The sequence below is a fragment of the Mobula hypostoma genome, chromosome 15 (genome assembly GCF_963921235.1).
Source record: "Mobula hypostoma chromosome 15, sMobHyp1.1, whole genome shotgun sequence".
NCBI classification, from domain to species: domain Eukaryota; kingdom Metazoa; phylum Chordata; class Chondrichthyes; order Myliobatiformes; family Myliobatidae; genus Mobula; species Mobula hypostoma.
The window spans coordinates 24371443-24389884 of NC_086111.1; the positions used below are offsets into that span (position 1 = coordinate 24371443).

The following is an 18442-nucleotide window of genomic DNA, read 5'->3' on the forward strand; positions in this document are numbered from 1 at the left end:
GGGAAGTGAGAATGTAAAAGCTGCCACGTTAAGGAAAGAACTCCATCTGTGAGTTTTCGAAATGTACCAAATCTATCCCAATTCTTTGGATCAAGAACTTTGCCCATTCTTGGATCCAAAAATCTAACAAACTTGACATCTAGCCGACCTGGACCAAATAAAGGATTTAAAAAAGAGTTGTAATCTTGGGGCACAGCTGAGGATGCCTTCTGTTATACACTCAGTGGCCACTTTATTAGGTACACCTGCATACCTCTAATGCAAGTATCTAATCAGCCAATCATGTAGCAGCAATACTATGCATAAAAGCATGCAGGCATGTTGGAGACGTTTAGTTGTTGTTCCAACCAAACATCAAAATGGGGAAGAAATGTGATCTGAGTGACTTTGTCTGTGGAATGATTGTTGGTGCCAGACAAGTTGGTTTGAGTGGCTCAGACACTGTTGATTTCCTGGGATTTTCATACACAACCGTCTAGAGTGTAGGGAATGGTGTTTGGGGGGGGGGGGAGCAAAAAGAACATCCTGTGGGTGAAAATGCCTCATTAATGAGAGAGGTTTGAGGAGAATTGCCAGGTTATTTCAAGCTGACAGGAAGGCAACAGTAACACAAATAACCCCTGTATTACAACAGGGGTGTGTAGAAGAGCATATCTGAATTCAAAACACATCAAACCTTGAAGTGGGTGGGCTACAGCAGCAGAAGACAACAAACATACATTCAGTGGCCATTTTATTCGTTACAGGAGGTACCTAATACAGTGGCCACTGAGTGTATGTTACAAGTGCAGCTCATTCACATGAGTGTGATCTGGAAGGCACTGTCAGGCTTCACAAGACGAGTGACACTCCTCTTCAGTGTCTTTCTAGACAATGTTTATCTGGCATCTGGTACTGATTGGTCCACTAAGTAAATAATGGTAACACCAAAACTCTGGTATCGCACTCTGTCATGAGTTTCATTTTCCCAGTAACCAAACTCCATTGCTGTCCATGAGAATTCTTTGAAACAGTTGCCTTTTCTTTTTGTTGTCAAAATCAGGAGGTCAGTTTTGGTTGTTGTTTGTGCCATTAACAAAGTCTGTCTATTCGTGCATCTGCAACGTTACTTGGCTCTGCTCCTGTCAAAGCCCATTCACTGCTGAAACATTAATGTGAGTGTCTGTTACCTTGATTGTTCTGTTGCAGTGTCAGGCAAACTTGCTTCTGCCTACCGGTAACTTGAGATCATCCAGAATGTTAGATAAATACAGAAAAGGGGCAGTAACATCATCAAGGATCCCACCCACCCTGTTGGACTGTTGGTCTCCTCCCTGATGGGGGTGGGACAAAGTAGCATTTGCACCAGGACTACCAGACTCAGAAACAGTTACTTTCTCTAAGCAGTAAGGCTGATCGCTACCTCCGCCCACTAAGCCACCACCCCCGCACACCCCAACTATCGCTATTTTATAATTTCCTGTCAGTCATCTTGTGCACAGACATTTCTGTGCTTAGCACCACTTTATAGACATACAATCAATCGATGCATACGAGCTCTCTTGTGTATTCATATTCATTGTTGTTTTATTATTATTGTCTTCCTTATCTTACTGCGTTTATTATGTGCTGCATCAGATCCAGAGTAACAATTACTTCGTTCTCACTCCCCTTCACAATTATGTGCTGGAAATGACATACACACAAAGCGCTGGAGGAACTCAGCAGGCCAGGCAGCATTTATGGAAAAGAGTACTGTTGACATTTTGGGCCGAGACCCTTCGGTGTCTTCCTGAAGGGTCTCGGCCTGAAACATTGACTCTACTCCCTTTCCATAGAGGCTGCCTGGCTTGCTGAGTTCCTCCAGCATCTGCAGATTTTCACTTGTTTGTGATTAAACAGTCTTGAATCTTGTTTCATGTTACACCAGGTCTGACTTATGCCTGCTCTCCTCTGGCTCCTTGCAAAGTAAATGTTCAATTATAAAATTCTTTATAAACATAACCCTGCTTTTCTATCCCACTATTCTGCAGAATATATTCACTGTAATTCGGACCTCCTGTTCATACCCAGATTTAATGATTCCACCTTTCACATCTGTGCCTTGAGTTGCTGAAGTATTGATCTTTCCCAAAACATCCTAACACACTTACCATACTGCTAAGCATTAATCTGACCTGCTCAACATCCCGTATCTCACCATACATGAGGTGTTTTTTTTTTGCTTAGTAAGGATGCTGTAAATTTCTTTGTTACTATTTATAAAGCTAGCAGTCACGGTCATGTCAAAGTGCAATTGCTATAAGGACATTTGACAGCTCATGCACAGTAACATCCCAAACACAACAGATAATGACTGAAATAATTTTACTTTATTATTTTGTTTGTCACAGATATTGGCTAAGGCACTTCTCCAAAACTGATTAGAATTGTTTGTGTCTGGAGAGATCAAATGGGACCACCAAAACAGATGATGCTGAGCCTTTCTCATTTATAACCAACTTTGAAGGATTTGTTCAATTTCAGGATTATCTTCGGTCCTACCTCCTGTGATCAGTTCCTCCACACTAGTCAGCGTATTTATTTTAAGTACCCATTAAGGCTGGAAGTGTATGTGGCAAATTTTGCTCTTGACAATCTATTTGAAACTGAGCATGCATGGATAAATAACCTCATGAACTGCTGTTCCAGGTGACAAGATGGGAAGAAGCTCAAACTCTAAATGATCATTTGTTCATATGCTGCCAAGCAGGGGGGTGACTTGTTGTTCCTCCCACCTCATTGAAGTTAGCAGTACACTGGAGTATTGTGTGCAGTTTTGGTCCTCTAATCTGAGGAAAGACATCCTTGCCATAGAAGGAGTACAAAGAAGGTTCACCAGATTGATTCCTGGGATGGCAGGACTTTCATATGATGAAAGACTGGATCAACTAGGCTTATACTCGTTGGAATATAGAAGATTGAGGGGGGATCTGATTGAAACGTATAAAATCCTAAAACGATTGGACAGGCTAGATGCAGGAAGATTGTTCCCGATGTTGGGGAAGTCCAGAACGAGGGGTCACAGTTTGAGGATAAAGGGGTAGCCTTTTAGGACCGAGATTAGGAAAAACTTCTTCACACAGAGAGCGGTGAATCTGTGGAATTCTCTGCCACAGGAAACAGTTGAGGCCAGTTCATTGGCTATATTTAAGAGGGAGTTAGATATGGCCCTTGTGGCTAAAGAGATCGGGGCTATGGAGGGAAGGCTGGTACAGGGTTCTGAGTTGGATGATCAGCCATGATCATACTGAATGGCGGTGTAGGCTCGAAGGGCCGAATGGCCTACTCCTGCACCTATTTTCTATGTTTCTATGTAAACGTAGGTAATGTGCGGTTATACTGGACAAGCTAAAGACTCCTGTTTATTGTTGGCTTTTCACTGTCATTGCAGATTTTTAAGCTGCTTCAGGCCCCATTCACGGACAGTGGTGATGGCCCCATGCTGAGGCTGGAGGAGCTGGGAGATCAGAGGCATGCCCCATTCCGGCACATTTGCAGACTTTGTTACCGAGTACTGAGACACTCCCAGCAAGACTACCGTAAAAACCAGGTACAGGGTCAGAAGTCTAAATCGTACTGTGCAGTCAGACCTTAGTTGATGTTTCCATCCCAAGCATGACTGGCTTGTATAAGCGTGCTGATGGGTTGCATTCCTCCTTTGATGTATTTTGTTTTTCATTGTCTTAGATAATAAGAGCAGAGTTTACTTTCTGTTTAATTGCCATGACAACTTTTTTGGTAGGAAATGGTTACTCCGAGTTGCTTTGGAAGAGAGCATGCTCAAAGCTCTTGGACTGTCAGTGACAGCGAGGTTTAGAGAGAGGAGTGATGGTAGTTCATGGTACTTGGTTACATTCCAGGCTGTAGGAGTGCACGCTTAACGATGCACTCAAGCTTGCTGCAGCCACCACAAAGGCTCAGTGGAGATGGACCACAGACTAGGCTCTGTCTGCACCTGGAGGAGAAGCTGGTGCGGAAGCCCCTCAAATATTAAAAGTGCGTGTCATCCCAGGGGCCACATAAGTGGCAGCAGTACTGTGGATTAAAGTAAAAGTTTTAACACTATTGAATGAATTGACCATATTACACTAAGAATGGAAAAAAGAATTTTTCACTTTTAGAACTATGAATAAAGTTTATTTTGAAACTTAAAACAAAATCTAATTGTTGAATCTCATGACTAAAAAAACGAAACGTCTCAATAGAGACTTCTTCTTGCCAAAGTCCACATGAAAGTTCAAGGAGTTTAGTAGATGGATAAAACATGATTGTTTCTTTCCCTTTATTTGAGTAAATGCAGAAGAAATTTTTTTCAGATCCCTTGTTTAGATTCTTCATGGTCTTTGAAGCAGTTCCTACTTGTGTGCTGTTTTCCAGGAGTACATAGCAAAACAGTTTGGCTTCATGCAGAAGCAGATTGGATACGATGTACTGGCTGAAGACACCATAACAGCCCTGCTGCACAACAACCGTAAGCTCTTGGAAAAGCACATCACAGCAGCTGAAATCGAAACCTTCGTCAGCTTAGTCAGGAAAAACCGAGAGCCGAGGTGAGTTAGTTTGTGGGGAATACAATTCTTTGTCATTGGGTTAAAGTTCAGGAACTGGATGAATACTTGAAAGAAAAGAAATGCCAGGCCATATGGAAGGACGTGGGATGAGTGGAGACTAGTAGGTTAGTTGTGTAGAGAGCTGGTGTGGCCTCATTTTGTGTTGTCTTCCTATGATTGGTTGAAGCTGTTTGCAGATGAACATTTTTTAAATCGCAAGTTGCATGCCCCCCTGATGGCCAGCCTAGCATTCCATAGTGATGGATGACTTCCAAGTTTCTTTGTTGTCCTGGGCTGCTTTGTTTAAGGTGCAGATAACCTATCTGCCACAGTAAACTCTCAAACTTCATTGAAACTGAGCAACTTATTTTCCTGACTTATTTTTTTATATTGCATGCATCTATCTCTACATTTAACCACAGAATTCCTTACTCTTCTGCCACCTGATATCAGACCCGTCCTACCTCTTATCTTACTCTTCAACATTTACTTTATTTCCCTGCCACAGCTCTCAAGCCCTCATTTAAATAGGAAGATTGGGGAATGAGAAAGAAAGTTTAGCTTCATTTGTTACATGTGCATTGAAGCATACAGTGGAATGTGTTGTTTTCGTCAACATAGCATGTCTACAACTTACTAACCCTAACCCATACGACTTTGGAATGCGGGAGGAAACCCACACAGTCACAGAGAGTACGTACAAACTCCTCACAGGCAGTGGGTGGGCATTGAACCCAAATGAATAGCCAACGCTGAAAAGTATTGTACTAACCATGACGCTGTTGTGCCACCCTTATTTCCCCTTCTTACCTCACCCCTCCAGATACCTTGTCCTCCCTCCTTTCGAGGCTTGTAACTTCCAATGAGTCTTTGTGCCCCTCTCCTATCCCCAGCAGGAACAACTGAGTTCGCAGCTACTGTTATGGCTTGGTATAAAATAACATTTTTCTGTAGTTTCAACTGTGTTCTTGTTAAGCTTTTAAAGGAAACCTGATTGAGATGTTCCTCATTTCTAGGTTTCTGGATTACCTCTCTGACCTTTGTGTTTCCAACAACACGGCCATTCCAGTTACCCAGGAACTCATCTGCAAAGCTGTGCTGAACCCAGCTAATGGTGACATTCTCATTGAGACCAAGTACGTAACGATTAAACTGCTTGTGTTATTTGGCTGTTACTGCAGAACTTTGGATTCAGTTTGACTGTACGTGTGCTTTACCAGAATGGGCCAATGTCTGTGCACAATTTTATTTTTGACAAGTAATTTGGAGGTTGTAATGACCCAGTATTTATTGCTCATCCCCACTCGACCTTGGGTGCTGGTGAGATGGGCTCCTGAATCTCTGCCGTCTGCAGGGTGAAGTGCTTCCACAGGCTCATTCAATAGGTTTTCATTTGGGGAAAATATGAAGACTCGTTAGTCCCAATGAGGACTAATGACTTTTTAGAAGTCTCAGAACTGTGTGTTCACTGGATAGTACATATTGTAACCATGAAGTGACGCTGGTGAGGTGGTGGATGTTGAGACCAGTGAATAAAGTAATTGTATCCTGGTTAGTACAGCTGCGATGTCTGCTATCCAGTTCATTATAAGATTTGTGCCTTGTAAGTGGTGTGAAAGCTTTAATTGCACCACTTGACCCCAAACCTGACTGGTGATGGAAATGTGGGGATGGGAGGGGGTTCTAAGTCAGGGCTAGTCCAGCTATGGGTGGCAAGTGAGATCAGGAGCAAAGAATAGGGTCGGGTTCATGGAGTGGGGTCAGATTTCAGGAGCAGAATCTGGATAATGGGATAAGAGGTGGGGAACGATCAGGAACAGAAGCAGAATCTAGAAATGACATCAGGTTGGGGAGCAGGGTATGGGATAAGACCATAAGACATAGCAGCAGAATTAGGCCATTCAGCCCATCAAGTCTGTTCTGCCATTTCATCACGGCTGATATATTATCCCCCTCACTTGCATTCTCCTGCCTTCTCCCTGTAACCTTTGACACCCTGACCAATCAAGAATCTATCAACCTTGAAATATACCCAGTGATTTGGCATCCACAGCCATCTGTAGCACTGGATTCCACAGATTCACTATCCTCTGGCTAAAGAACTCCCTCCTCATCTCTGTTCTAAATGGACCTCCCTCTATTCTGAGGCTGTGCCCTCTGGTTCTTGACTCCCCCACTATAGGAAACATTCTCCCCTACATCCACTCTATTTAGGCCTTTCAATTTTCAATAGGTTTCAGTGAGATTCCCTCCCCACCATTCTTCTAAACTACTGCAAGTAAAGGCCCAGAGCCTCAAACACTCCTTGTACATTGACCCTTTTGTTACTGGAATGAGTCTTGCGAACCTCATCGGGGTCCTCTCCAGTGCCAGCTCATCTTTTCTTAGATAAGTGGCCCAAATCTGCTCACAATACTCCAAGTGTAGTCTGACCAATGCCTTTATAAAGCCTCAGCATGACACCTTTGATCTTGTATTCTCAGCCCCTTGAACTGAATGCTCACGTTGCATTTGCCTTCCTTACCACCGACTCAAGCTGCAAGTTCACCTTTAGGAAATCCTGCAAGAGGACTCCCAAGTTCTTTTGTACCTGTGCTTTTTGAATTTTCTCCGCATTTAGAAACCAGTCTATGCCCTTATTCCCTCTACCATGGTGTATGACTATACATTTCCATACACTGTATTCCATCTGCTAACTCTTTGCCCATTCTCCTCAACTGTCAAAAAGCTCTCGACTTCCTGAACACTACCTGGCCCTCCATCTATCTTTGTACCATCCGGCAACATGCCCGTAAGTCATCAATTCCTTCCTCCATATCATTGTAATACAATACGAAAAAATACAGTTGCAACCCTGACCCATTAGAACACCACTAGTGACCAGCAGACAACCAGAAAAGACCCTCTTTATCGCCATTCTTTGGCTCCTGCCAATCAGCCAATCTTTTAACCATACAAGTATCTTTCCTGTTTAGCAGTCCATTCCATGATACCCTGTCAAAGGCCTTCTGAAAATCCAAGTACACAACATCCACTGACTCTCCTTTGTCTATCCTACTTGTTATTTCTTTAAAGAATTCCAACGGATTTGTCAGTCAAGATTTTCCCCTTAAGGAAATCGTTCTGACTTAGCCCTATTTTATCATGTGCCTCCAAGTACCCCAAACCTCATCCTTAGTAATGGACTCCAACATCTTCCCAACAACTGAAGTTTGGCTAACTGGCCTATAATTTCCTTTCTTCTGCCTCTCTACCTTCTTAAAGAGTGGAGTGACGTGCAATTTTCCAGTCCTCTGAAACGATTCCAGAATATAGTGATTTTTGAAATATCACTACTAATACCCCACACTCTCTTCAGCTAATTGTGGTTTAGTCCATCTGGTCCAGGTGACTTATCTACCATCAGCCCTTTCAGCTTCCCAAGCACCTTCTCCTTAGTAATTGCAATTATACTCATTTCTGTCCCCTGACCCTCTTGAATTTCTGACACACTGCTGGGGTCTTCCAAAGTGAAGTCTGACACAAAATGCTTATTAAGTTTGTCCCCCATTACTACCACTCTCGTGTCATTTTCTAGCGATCCAATATCCACTCAGGTCTCTCTTATATTCTTCATATATCTGAAAAAACTTTCAAGTATGCAGATGAGGTGACAGGACTGAGACTGGGCCTAGCCCTGTAGTGGAACTCTGTCACCCTGTTATGAAGCAGCTGCCCAGTATGATGGCGGGGCTGAGCTCTTCTGGAGCCTGACTCAAAGCCTGTTCTCCACTGTGAACTGGCAGTGAGCAGCTTTCCTTGGGAGAGGCTATAGCAGGCCAAGGGAAGGGACGGGTGTCAGGAAGTGCAATCACTTAGCATAGAATACCCACGGTATTTGCATAGCTGATTCCGTTCAATTCCTGGTCATTGGTGGGATTTGTCAGTGGTCACATTGAACACCTCTGTGGATGTGTCCTTCACTCCCTTCTCAAGGTCCTTCAGATACTTGTGTTGCCAATATATTACTTACTAACTTTTAGCCCAAGGCTGAGAACCTCTGAGTGGGTCTGAATCATCCTGTTTATAAAAAAAAAGCCTGTGTATTATCATTGGCCTTTTCTTTCGTGACATTGCTTGTGAAGCTGAAAAGTTGTGAAGTGGGTTATCTTGGTCCATCGTGTTCAGTTTGGATTTGATAGATTTGGCTCAGTTCTTGGGGGTCGCGAGGTTCTGCTGAAGGGGAGCTTGAGCTGTCCCTTAAGAAATGTGTTCTGTACCTGAATCACTATTCAAATTCGGGTAGCTGCATGTAAACTTGCACCAGTCAAACCTTTGCTCAACCCTGTTTTTACAAGGAGAATGACTTCAGCTTCTCCTGTTTAGCCATGCTGCTGACTTCTGTTTTGCCCATTGTGATCAGAATGGATTCAGAATTTGGCACACCAAGAACTGAGGTGATCCCTGAAGTTTATTGTACAGGAGGCTGAGAACACCATGTCTACATTTCTTGAGAATTCCTATGTTATCATGACCAAAATTAGATCTAAAATTTATTTTGCTTCCATCATTAGTAGCTTTTCGTCATTAGGATTAATGTTCATGTAGCGGTAACATTCAAACCGGTCACACCACTTAACATTAGCGAATCTGGAGGAACTCGGTGGGATAGGCAGCACCTTGAGAGGGAAATGGGCAGTTGACATTGGTAATCGAGGCCCGTCATCAGGACTGAGTCATAAATGATCCACTGAGTTTCTCAGTGTTGCCCCAGATTTCCAGCATCTGCATTGCGTCTCCACCCAGCTTAACAGTTCACATTTAATGTAACTCTTGATGACCACTGTTTCCTTTATGAAAATGCTCATCTTTAGGAGTCCTAATGCCAGTTCACTTTTATTAAGGTCCACATTATTGTGCAGGAATATTGCAGACACACATCTGCAGCAAGGATGGGTTAGTGTTTTTGTAAATTCTTCTACATGACATTGGTTTATTTTCACATATCCTGGAGTATAGTGGAAAAGCTTGGTGACATCTAGGCAGATCATATCATACAGAAGTCTGTTGAGATGGTAAAAAGTAAACCAAATGCAGTGTAGCGTTGCAGTTACAGAGAAAGTACTGTGCTGGTAGGTAAATAAAGTGCAAGGGTTATGCTATAGTCATTTGGGAGATGAAGAATTCATTTTGAGTGTGAGAAATTCATTCTAGAATTCGAAAGCAGCAAAATAGAAGCAACTTTACACACGAGAACATGACACCGCATATTTTAGAATATGCCTTTGAGTTTAGAATAGATTTAGCATCAATGCCACTTTTCTCCGTTCAGTCGATATTCAAAGCTAGAAAGCATGTAATTGGTGATGTCCGTCAAGTACGCATTGGCATCCTACATATTCCTATTTTAATCTTCCCATCAACTGCTCCAGATTATGCATACTGGTGCAATTTAGAATGGCTAATAAACCTACCAACCTGTGCCATCTTTGGGACACAGCAGGAAACCTGTGCTGTCCCAGGGTGATTATGCAAGTACCACACATACAGCCCTAGAGTCCAGGGTTTGAAACCTGGTTGCTGGAGACCTGAGGCAGTCTCTGCACCACTGTGCCATTATGTTAACATGGCTAATGAAATGGTCATTGTTTATCCTATTCAGTGGTTAAGTTATTGCTCAAACTTGTGAAATCCCTTCTAAATTACATACTCAAAGCACTTGGCCGGATCACTTCCCAAATTATATTCACGATGCTGCCTGTTATCTGCCCACGGGTATATGATTTGCAACAAAACTTTACTCAAGGCTAGATTTTCTTGTTCAGAAGGGATGCAGTCTAGCATTCTAATTCGCTAAGCACTCATGTACAAATATGATAACAATTGTATTTACTTTAATCACATTATAATCCCTTAGCGCAGTAGTTCAAACCCTCATTTGACCTTCGAAATACAATGCATTTCATTTTTAAATTAATGCCTTAATCATGTTTTTGGGGATGAAGTAGTCTGTCAATACAGTGTGTTTATTGGTATTAACCCCTCTATGAATTGGAATTCCATTGTTTCCCCTCTGCTTTGCCAACTCTTATTTTTGCAGGCTGGTTCTCTCGCGAGTGGAGTTTGAGGTGGAAAATGGTGGTGAGAGCCGTCTTGAGGTTGGTGAGGATGAGGAAGTGTGGCTGTTTTGGAATGACAGCAGCAAAGAGCTGCGCAGCAAAAGTATCCGAGAATTAGCCCAAGATGCCAAAGAGGGCCAAAAGGAGGACCAGGAAGTCCTCAGTTATTACAGGTATGTCTTCCTTCGCAGTGTGCAACATGGTATTGTGGGAAATGTAAAAGTGCTGCCTCTCAGCTTCTGGGGCCTGGGTTCAATCTTTACACCAGGTGCTGGTGTACATTTCTCCGTTACTGTGATGGTTTCTGCCAGTTGTCTTAGTTTCTTTTAACACTACAAAGGAACACTGGTTGGTAAATAGGCTGGTGTAATGTGCTCATAAGTGAATCAAATTGACTTTATTTCTTACATCCTCCATGTACATGAAGAGTGAAAATCTTTGCTACGTCTCCGTCTAAACGTGCAATATGCAATTTATAGTAATTTATAATAAATACTATGTTCAGCAGGACAGTCAATGTAACATAGAAATACAATTGTGTCAGCATGAATTAATCAGTTTGACGCCTGTTGGTCCTGGCTTTTATGCTACGCTACCGTTTCCCAGATGGTAGCAGCTGGAACAGTTTGTGGTTGGAGTGACTCGGGTCCCCAGTGATCCTTCGGGCCCTTTTTACACACCTGTCTTTGTAAATGTCCTGAACAGTGGGAAGTTCACATCTACAGATGTACTGGGCTGTCCACACCACTCTCTGCAGAGTCCTGTGATTAAGGGAAGTACAGTTCCCATACCAGGCAGTGATGCAGCCAGTCAGGATGCTCTCAATTGTGTAGAAAGTTTTTAGGATTTAGAGGCCCACACCAAACTTCTTCAACCATATGAGGTGAAAGAGGCACTGTTGTGCCTTTTTCACCACACAGCCGGTACGTACAGACCACGTGAGATCCTTGGTGATGTGTATGCTGAGGAACTTAAAGCTATTCACCCTTTCCACCCCAGATCCATTGATGTCAATAGCGGTTAGCCTGTCTCTATTCCTCCTGTAGTCCACAACCAGCTCCTTTGCTTTTGCAACATTGAGGGAGAGGTTGTTTTCATGACACCACTGTGTCAGGGTGGTGACTTTCTTCTCTGTAGGCTGCCTCATTATTATCTGACATTAGACCAATTAGTGTAGTGTTGTCAGCAAATTTAATAGCAGATGGGAGCTGTGGGTGAAAACACAGTCATGGGTATACAGAGAGTAAAGGAGGGGGCTTAGGACACGGTCCTGAGGAACATAATCAAAGGGATGTTGGTGGGCATGTGAGAGCAGGTGAGTTGCAGGCTATAGGAAAAGAGAAAAGTGAGAATTGGATTGTTCTACTGATACACACCATAAATGCCCTTACCATAGTTTACATCATGATGGAAACTTGAGAGCCTTGCACTGTGGTAGGAGCTCAGTTCTGGGACATGCACCTGAGACAGAAAGCTGAGAGTTCAAATCGTATTTGCTATCTTGAGCAAAAAAGACGAAGCCTGTATTCCAACTGAGAATTATTCTGACTTTTGGAGGTGGTGGTAAGTTGATCTACCCCTGCGGTTGGATGTAAAAGTGTTGATGAGCAGAGGGATCATGGGGTACAAGTTTATAACTCCCTGAAAGTGGCTGTGCAGGTTAATGAGGTGGTTAAGAATGCATGGCATGCTTGCCCTTACTAGTCAAGGCATTGTCTTCAAAAGTCAGGGAATTATGTTGCAGCTTTGTAAAACTCTAGTTAGGCCGCTTCTGGAGTATTGTAAACAAGAGATAATCTGCAGGTCCTGGAAATCCAAACAACACACACCAGATACAGGAGGAACTCAGCAGGCCAGACAGCATCTATGGCGGGGGGTGGGGGGGGGGGAGTAGAGTCGATGTTTCGGGCTGAGTCTTGCCAAAGGGTCTCCACCCAGAATGTCAACTGTACTTTTTTTTCCCCATAGATGCTGCCGAGCCTGCGGAGTTCCTCTAGCATTTTGTCTGGAGTATTGTATACAGTTTTGGTCACCCCATTATAGGAAGAGTATTGAGGCTTTGGAGAAGGTGCAGAATAGGTTTACCAGGCATTTGCCTGGATTAGAGGGCATGTGCTATTAACAAGAGTTTGGACAAACTTGGGTTGTTTTCTTTGGAACGGCAGAGGCTGAGGAGAGATCTGATAGAGGTTTATAGGATTGAGAGGCATAGATTGAGTAGACAGGCACTCCTTTTCAAGGGTTGAAATGTCGAATACCAGGGGTATGCACTTAGGGTGAGAGGGGTTAATTTCAAAAGAGATGTGGGGGTGCAAGTATTTTACAGAGTGCTAAGTGCCTGTGGTAGTGGTAGAGGCAGAAACATTAGAGACTTTTAAGAGATATTGAAGCAGGCTCATGGGCGTGAGGAAAATGGAAGAATATGGACATTGTTTAGGCAGAAGAGATGAGTTAGCCACTTGACTGCTTAGTTAATTGATTTTGTACAACATTGTGGGACAAAGGGCCTGTTCCTGTGTTGTACTGTTCATTTTAATTCAAACTAGCTTCATTTCACTGGGTCCTCACTCCAATTTGATCCCCATCAATATCACCAAGGCTTAAGGAACATAAAAGAAATGGAAGCAGGAGTGGACACTCGGCCCCATGAACATACTCTGCCATTCAATATTATTCAACCTGCTCAATCCACTTCCCTGTCTGGTGAATGCATGAGGGTTCCTTAAAGAGCTTATAAAAGGGCCAAGTTTTATTGCTTACCAATGCCAAATTAATTAGGAGGAGGACTATGAAGTTCAGTTATCGTGTTTTTTGCATTGCTTGAATGTGCTGAACCTGTCCCTTGTAATTATCTGAAACGATGCCATTCCCTTGGGATCGCTTGCTCTTAGCATAACATTTTCTTCTGTAGGTACCAGCTGAACCTTTTTGCTCGGATGTGCTTGGACCGACAATATTTGGCCATCAATGCGGTCTCAGGGCAGCTGGACGTGGATTTGATTCTCAGATGCATGTCAGATGAGAACCTGCCATATGACCTGCGGGCTTCCTTCTGTCGCCTGATGCTGCACATGCACGTGGATAGAGATCCCCAAGAGCAAGTGACTCCAGTGAAATATGCTCGCCTGTGGTCTGAAATACCTTCCCAGATAGCAATTGATGAGTGAGTATTTTGTCTTGCTGGTTATTGCCTTTTCGTTGCAGAGCCAAATAAGAGTTCCTCACATGCTTCATATCTTTATAAGTGAGCTGATCTACCCTAGAAGGTTCCAGTTCCTGGATGTGGTTCAGTTTATTTATAAGCACCCTGGGTTATTGAGGAGAATATTGAGCTGTCTTAATCCCTCTCTCCTGATAACTGTGGGACCTCAGCATATGCGGGGAGGACATCTAAGACATATCTGTGATGCCTTTACTTAAGGAACCCTACAATTCCCTTCAGATAGAGTGAATGGTGGTCACAAGCATTGAAAGATGTGAAAGCTTTGAGAGCTGCAAAAGGACAAATGATACACTATTATTGAACCACTGTCATAGTTGAATTGTCAGTCCATGGGGATAAGTATTACTTAGATTAGGGGGATAAGTTTTAGTGCAGTAATGATAATAATCCCCTTGCAAATGGGAAGAGTTTGGGGTTTAGGATTTTGACACATCATTTGGAAGTTAATTTCAAAAGCCATTGGTGTAGTGCCAGTCTTGAGAGTACACCTATTGCTGGAAAAATATTCTTGATTGATAATGTATTATTTGTCGTCTGGTCCATTTTGAATTGTATGAAAGTGGAATGCAGTTTATTGGTTTAAGCAGGTGTGTGGTGTCAGCCGTGGAAAATGTATTGGCCCATTGCACATTTTGCTGTGTGCACCACAGTGAATAATGTTTTTACACCTACTTGTCATGTGGCATAGCCATGTTAAAATGCCGCAGTTCTTTTGGAATAACAAACTGCTACTTATTTGACTTTTGGAAGTGGGGGTTAGTGGGACAATAGACTGACTAGGCTACAAACTTAGCACATTTGTTTCATGTGTACATTTCCTGGAATTCAGGTCCAGTTTGTTTTATTTACTTAGTTACGACTCCAGTGGAACATCCAAAGATGAAATAAAAGAGCGCTTTGCCAACACAATGGCATTTGTGGAAGAGTATCTCAGAGACGTTGTCTGCCAGAGGTTTCCTTTCTCAGACAAAGAGAAGAACAAGCTGACATTTGAGGTAAATACACCTAATGCACCTGACTAGTATCAACAACAAAAATAACAATAAAGATAAGCTGAAATAGCACATTGTGAAATTGTTCCATCTATATAATACTGAGCTAGAAGTATGCATACTATAGCAATAGCTCTCAGCCTGCGGTATAGTTAATTATTGAAACAGAAAGATAATTATATGTTTTGTAACCAATAACAAAACCAGAAATTAACTAATTGTTTCCTCTCCCATAGGTTGTGAATTTGGCTCGAAATCTCATCTACTTTGGTTTCTATAGTTTTAGTGATCTCCTGAGATTAACTAAGATCTTACTGGCCATATTAGACTGTGTCCACATGGCTACTGTCTTCCCTATTAGCAAGCTGGTTAAAGGGGATGATAATCGAGGTAAGACATTATTGTGTCTGCCAAGAATTGGTTCCCATTATTTGCAATCATTATGCCTCTGTAGTCTTTCCTACTGACTGATGAATGAATGTGTATCGCAGGCAGCAATGTGATGAGGTCAATTCATGGAGTTGGGGAGCTGATGACCCAGGTAGTGCTGAGAGGAGGTGGCTTCCTTCCCCTTACTCCCATTGCACCACAAGATGGATCTACTAAGCAACAGAGTGAGCCAGAGAAGGAAGATATTTTGGTTATGGACACAAAACTGAAAACAATTGAAATACTGCAGGTAACGTTCTCAAAATTGAACTTTGGTGTCATTGACATTACAGATTGCAAGTTCAAAATTCGGATTCATTTATCACGTACATTGAAGCATATGGTGAAGTGTTGTTTGGGTTACAAACAACACAACTCCCCCAGGAGTTGCCATACATTCTGGTGCCAACATAGCATCCCCACCACGTTCAGAGAAGAACACAGCAACAGAGTACAGTAACAAAATAACAGAAAAACAAGCACTGCTTCTCCCTCCCACTTACCCACTTTAGTGAGGCCTTTGACAAGGTACCGCATAGGAGGCTGGTCAGAACGTTCAGTCGCTTGGCATTCAGGAAGAGGTAGAAGTGGAAGAAGACAGAGTGGTGTAGGTGGCTGCCTCTCTCACTGAAGGCCTGATTAATGGGGTGCCGCAGGAATCGGTGCTGGGCCCGTTGTTGTTTGTCATCTATATCAACAATCTGGATGATAATGTGGTAAACTGGATCAGCAAATTTGCAGATAACACCAAGATTAGTGGTGTATAGAACAGTGAGGAAAACTATCAGAACATGTATTGTGTGGAGAAAAAATTAAGCTTGAAGGCCAGGGTTGGCAGAGTCATGGACGTGGCATCATGGGAAGCAGAATGGGTCTATCTTCACAAATAGGAAAAAATCTGCAGATGCTAGAAGTTCAAGCAACACACACAAAAAGCTGGAGGAACTCAGCAAGACAGGCAGCATCTTTGAATTGAATTGACTTTATTACACATCCTTCACATACATGAGGAGTAAAAATGTATGTTACGTCTCCATCTAAATGTGCTATGAGCAGTCATCATAATTTATAGCAATTTCATAAGTAGAACAGTCAGTGTAATATAGAGTACACTCAAATCAGCAGGAGTTCATCAGTCTGATGGCCTGACCAAAGAAGCTGTCCGGAGCCTGCTGGTCCCGGCTTTTATGCTGTGGTACCACTTCCCAGATGGTAGCAACTGGAATAGATTATGGTTGGGATGACTTGGGTCCCCAGTGATCCTATGGGCCCTTTTTACACACCTGTCCTGAATCATGGGAAGTTCATAACTACAGACGCGCTGTCTGCACCACTCTCTGCGGAGTCCTGCAATTAAGGGAAGTACAGTACCCATACCAGACAATGATGCAGCCAGCCAGGATGCTCTCAATTGTGCTCCTGTAGAAAGTTCTTAGGATTTGGATGCCCATACCAAACTTCCTCAACCGTCTGAGGTGAAAGAAGAGGCGTTGTGCCTTTTTCATCACACAGCTGGTGTGTACCGACCACGTGAGGTCCTCGGTGATGTGGATGCCGAGGAACTTGAAGCTGTTTACCCTCTCAACCCCAGATCCACTGACGTCAATAGGGGTTAGCCTGCCCCATTCCTCCTGTGATCCACAACCAGTTGCTTTGTTTTTGCAACATTGAGGGAGAGGTTGTTTTCTTGACACCACTGTGTCAGAGAGATGACTTCTTCCCTGTAGGCCACTTTGTTATTGCTTGAGATAAGGCCAATCAATGTAGTATCGTCGACAAATTTAATTAGCAGATTGGAGCTGTGGGTGGCGATACAGTCATGGATATACAGGGAGTAAAGGAGGGGACTCAGTACACAGCCCTAAGGGGCTCCTGTATTGAGAGTTAGAGGTGAGGGAGCCCACTCTTACAACCTGCTGGCGGTCTGACAGGAAGTCCAGGATCCAGCTGCACAAGGCAGGGTCAAGGCCGAGGTCTCTGAGCTTCTTGTCCAGCCTGGATGGAACTATGGTGTTGAATACTGAACTGTAGTCCAAGAACAGCATTCTCACATAAATCTTGCCTTGGTGGAAACATTGAGCGGACTGGCTCCCCATGAATTCACAAAGTAATTAGTTTCAAGGTCTTTCCCTGCTTTGTGTATGATCGGTACTAAATTCTCTTAACAGACTGGGATCTGGACCAGCTGGAAAAATGGGCTGTAAAATTTTGAACGGATTTAATGCAGATAAGTGTGAGGTTTTGCACTTTAAGACGACCAACCAGGTTTTACATGGTGAGAGATGGAGAACTGAGGATTCTGAGAATACAGATCCATAATTCCTTGAAAGTAGCATCACAGGGTTGTAAAGAAAGCTTTTGGCACATTGGTCTTCATAGATCAAAGTACTGAGTACAGGAGTGGGCATGTTATGTTGAAATTGTATGAAACTTTGGAGAGACCTAATTTAGAGAATTGTATACAGTTTTGGTCACCTACTTACAGGAAAGACTGCAAGATTGAAAGAGCGCAGAGAAAATTTGCAAGGATGTTGCTGGGACTTGAGTTATAGGGAGAGGTTAAATACGTTACGGTTTTATTTCTTGAATGTAGAATATTGAGAGGAGATTTGATAGAGGTACGCAAAATTATGAGGGGTGTAGATAGGGTAAAAGTGAGATTTTTCCACTGAGGTTTGGTGAGACTACAACTGGAGGCCATGGGTTAAGGATGAAAGGTTTAATGTTTATGGGAAACATGAGGGGAACGATTTAATTCAGAGGGTGGTGAGACTGGAACGAACTGTCAGCACAAGTGGAGGATGCGTGGCTGATTTCAACATTTAACATTCAACATTGGATAGGTACATGGATGAGAGAGATCTGGGGGGCATTGGTCCAGGTGCAGGTCGATGGATCTAGGCTAATTAATGGGTTGTTACAGACTAGATGGACTTAAGGGCCTGTGTGCTGTAGTGTTCTATGACTCTGTGCACATGCAGGCATTCTGAAAACCCTGAACTGGCCGCCTTTAGCCTCCAGCCTCCAGCCTCCAAAGGACTTGTAGACTGCAGATATCAAGCCTTTGACTTCCTCTGTAGACTTGCAGACCCAGGGCTCTGGCCATCCTTGACTTCTGGACTTCCAGTT

At 43.1% G+C, this 18442-nt stretch overlaps 1 protein-coding gene across 9 annotated transcripts in view; it reads left to right on the top strand.

Moving 5' to 3' along the window:
* LOC134356755 (inositol 1,4,5-trisphosphate receptor type 1) overlaps positions 1-18442 on the top strand; it is a 552079-nt gene that overhangs the window by 200133 nt on the left and 333504 nt on the right. For 4 of the 9 annotated variants that reach the window (XM_063067857.1, XM_063067856.1, XM_063067859.1 and 1 more), the window contains exons 16-23: positions 3413-3571; positions 4399-4571; positions 5588-5707; positions 10651-10842; positions 13581-13832; positions 14746-14887; positions 15121-15274; positions 15376-15563. In XM_063067857.1, the coding sequence (XP_062923927.1) occupies positions 3413-3571; positions 4399-4571; positions 5588-5707; positions 10651-10842; positions 13581-13832; positions 14746-14887; positions 15121-15274; positions 15376-15563 (1380 nt within the window). Of the gene's footprint in view, positions 1-3412; positions 3572-4398; positions 4572-5587; positions 5708-10650; positions 10843-13580; positions 13833-14721; positions 14888-15120; positions 15275-15375; positions 15564-18442 lie in introns of all 9 variants that reach the window. The other 5 variants (XM_063067855.1, XM_063067853.1, XM_063067858.1 and 2 more) reach the window with 2 other exon arrangements.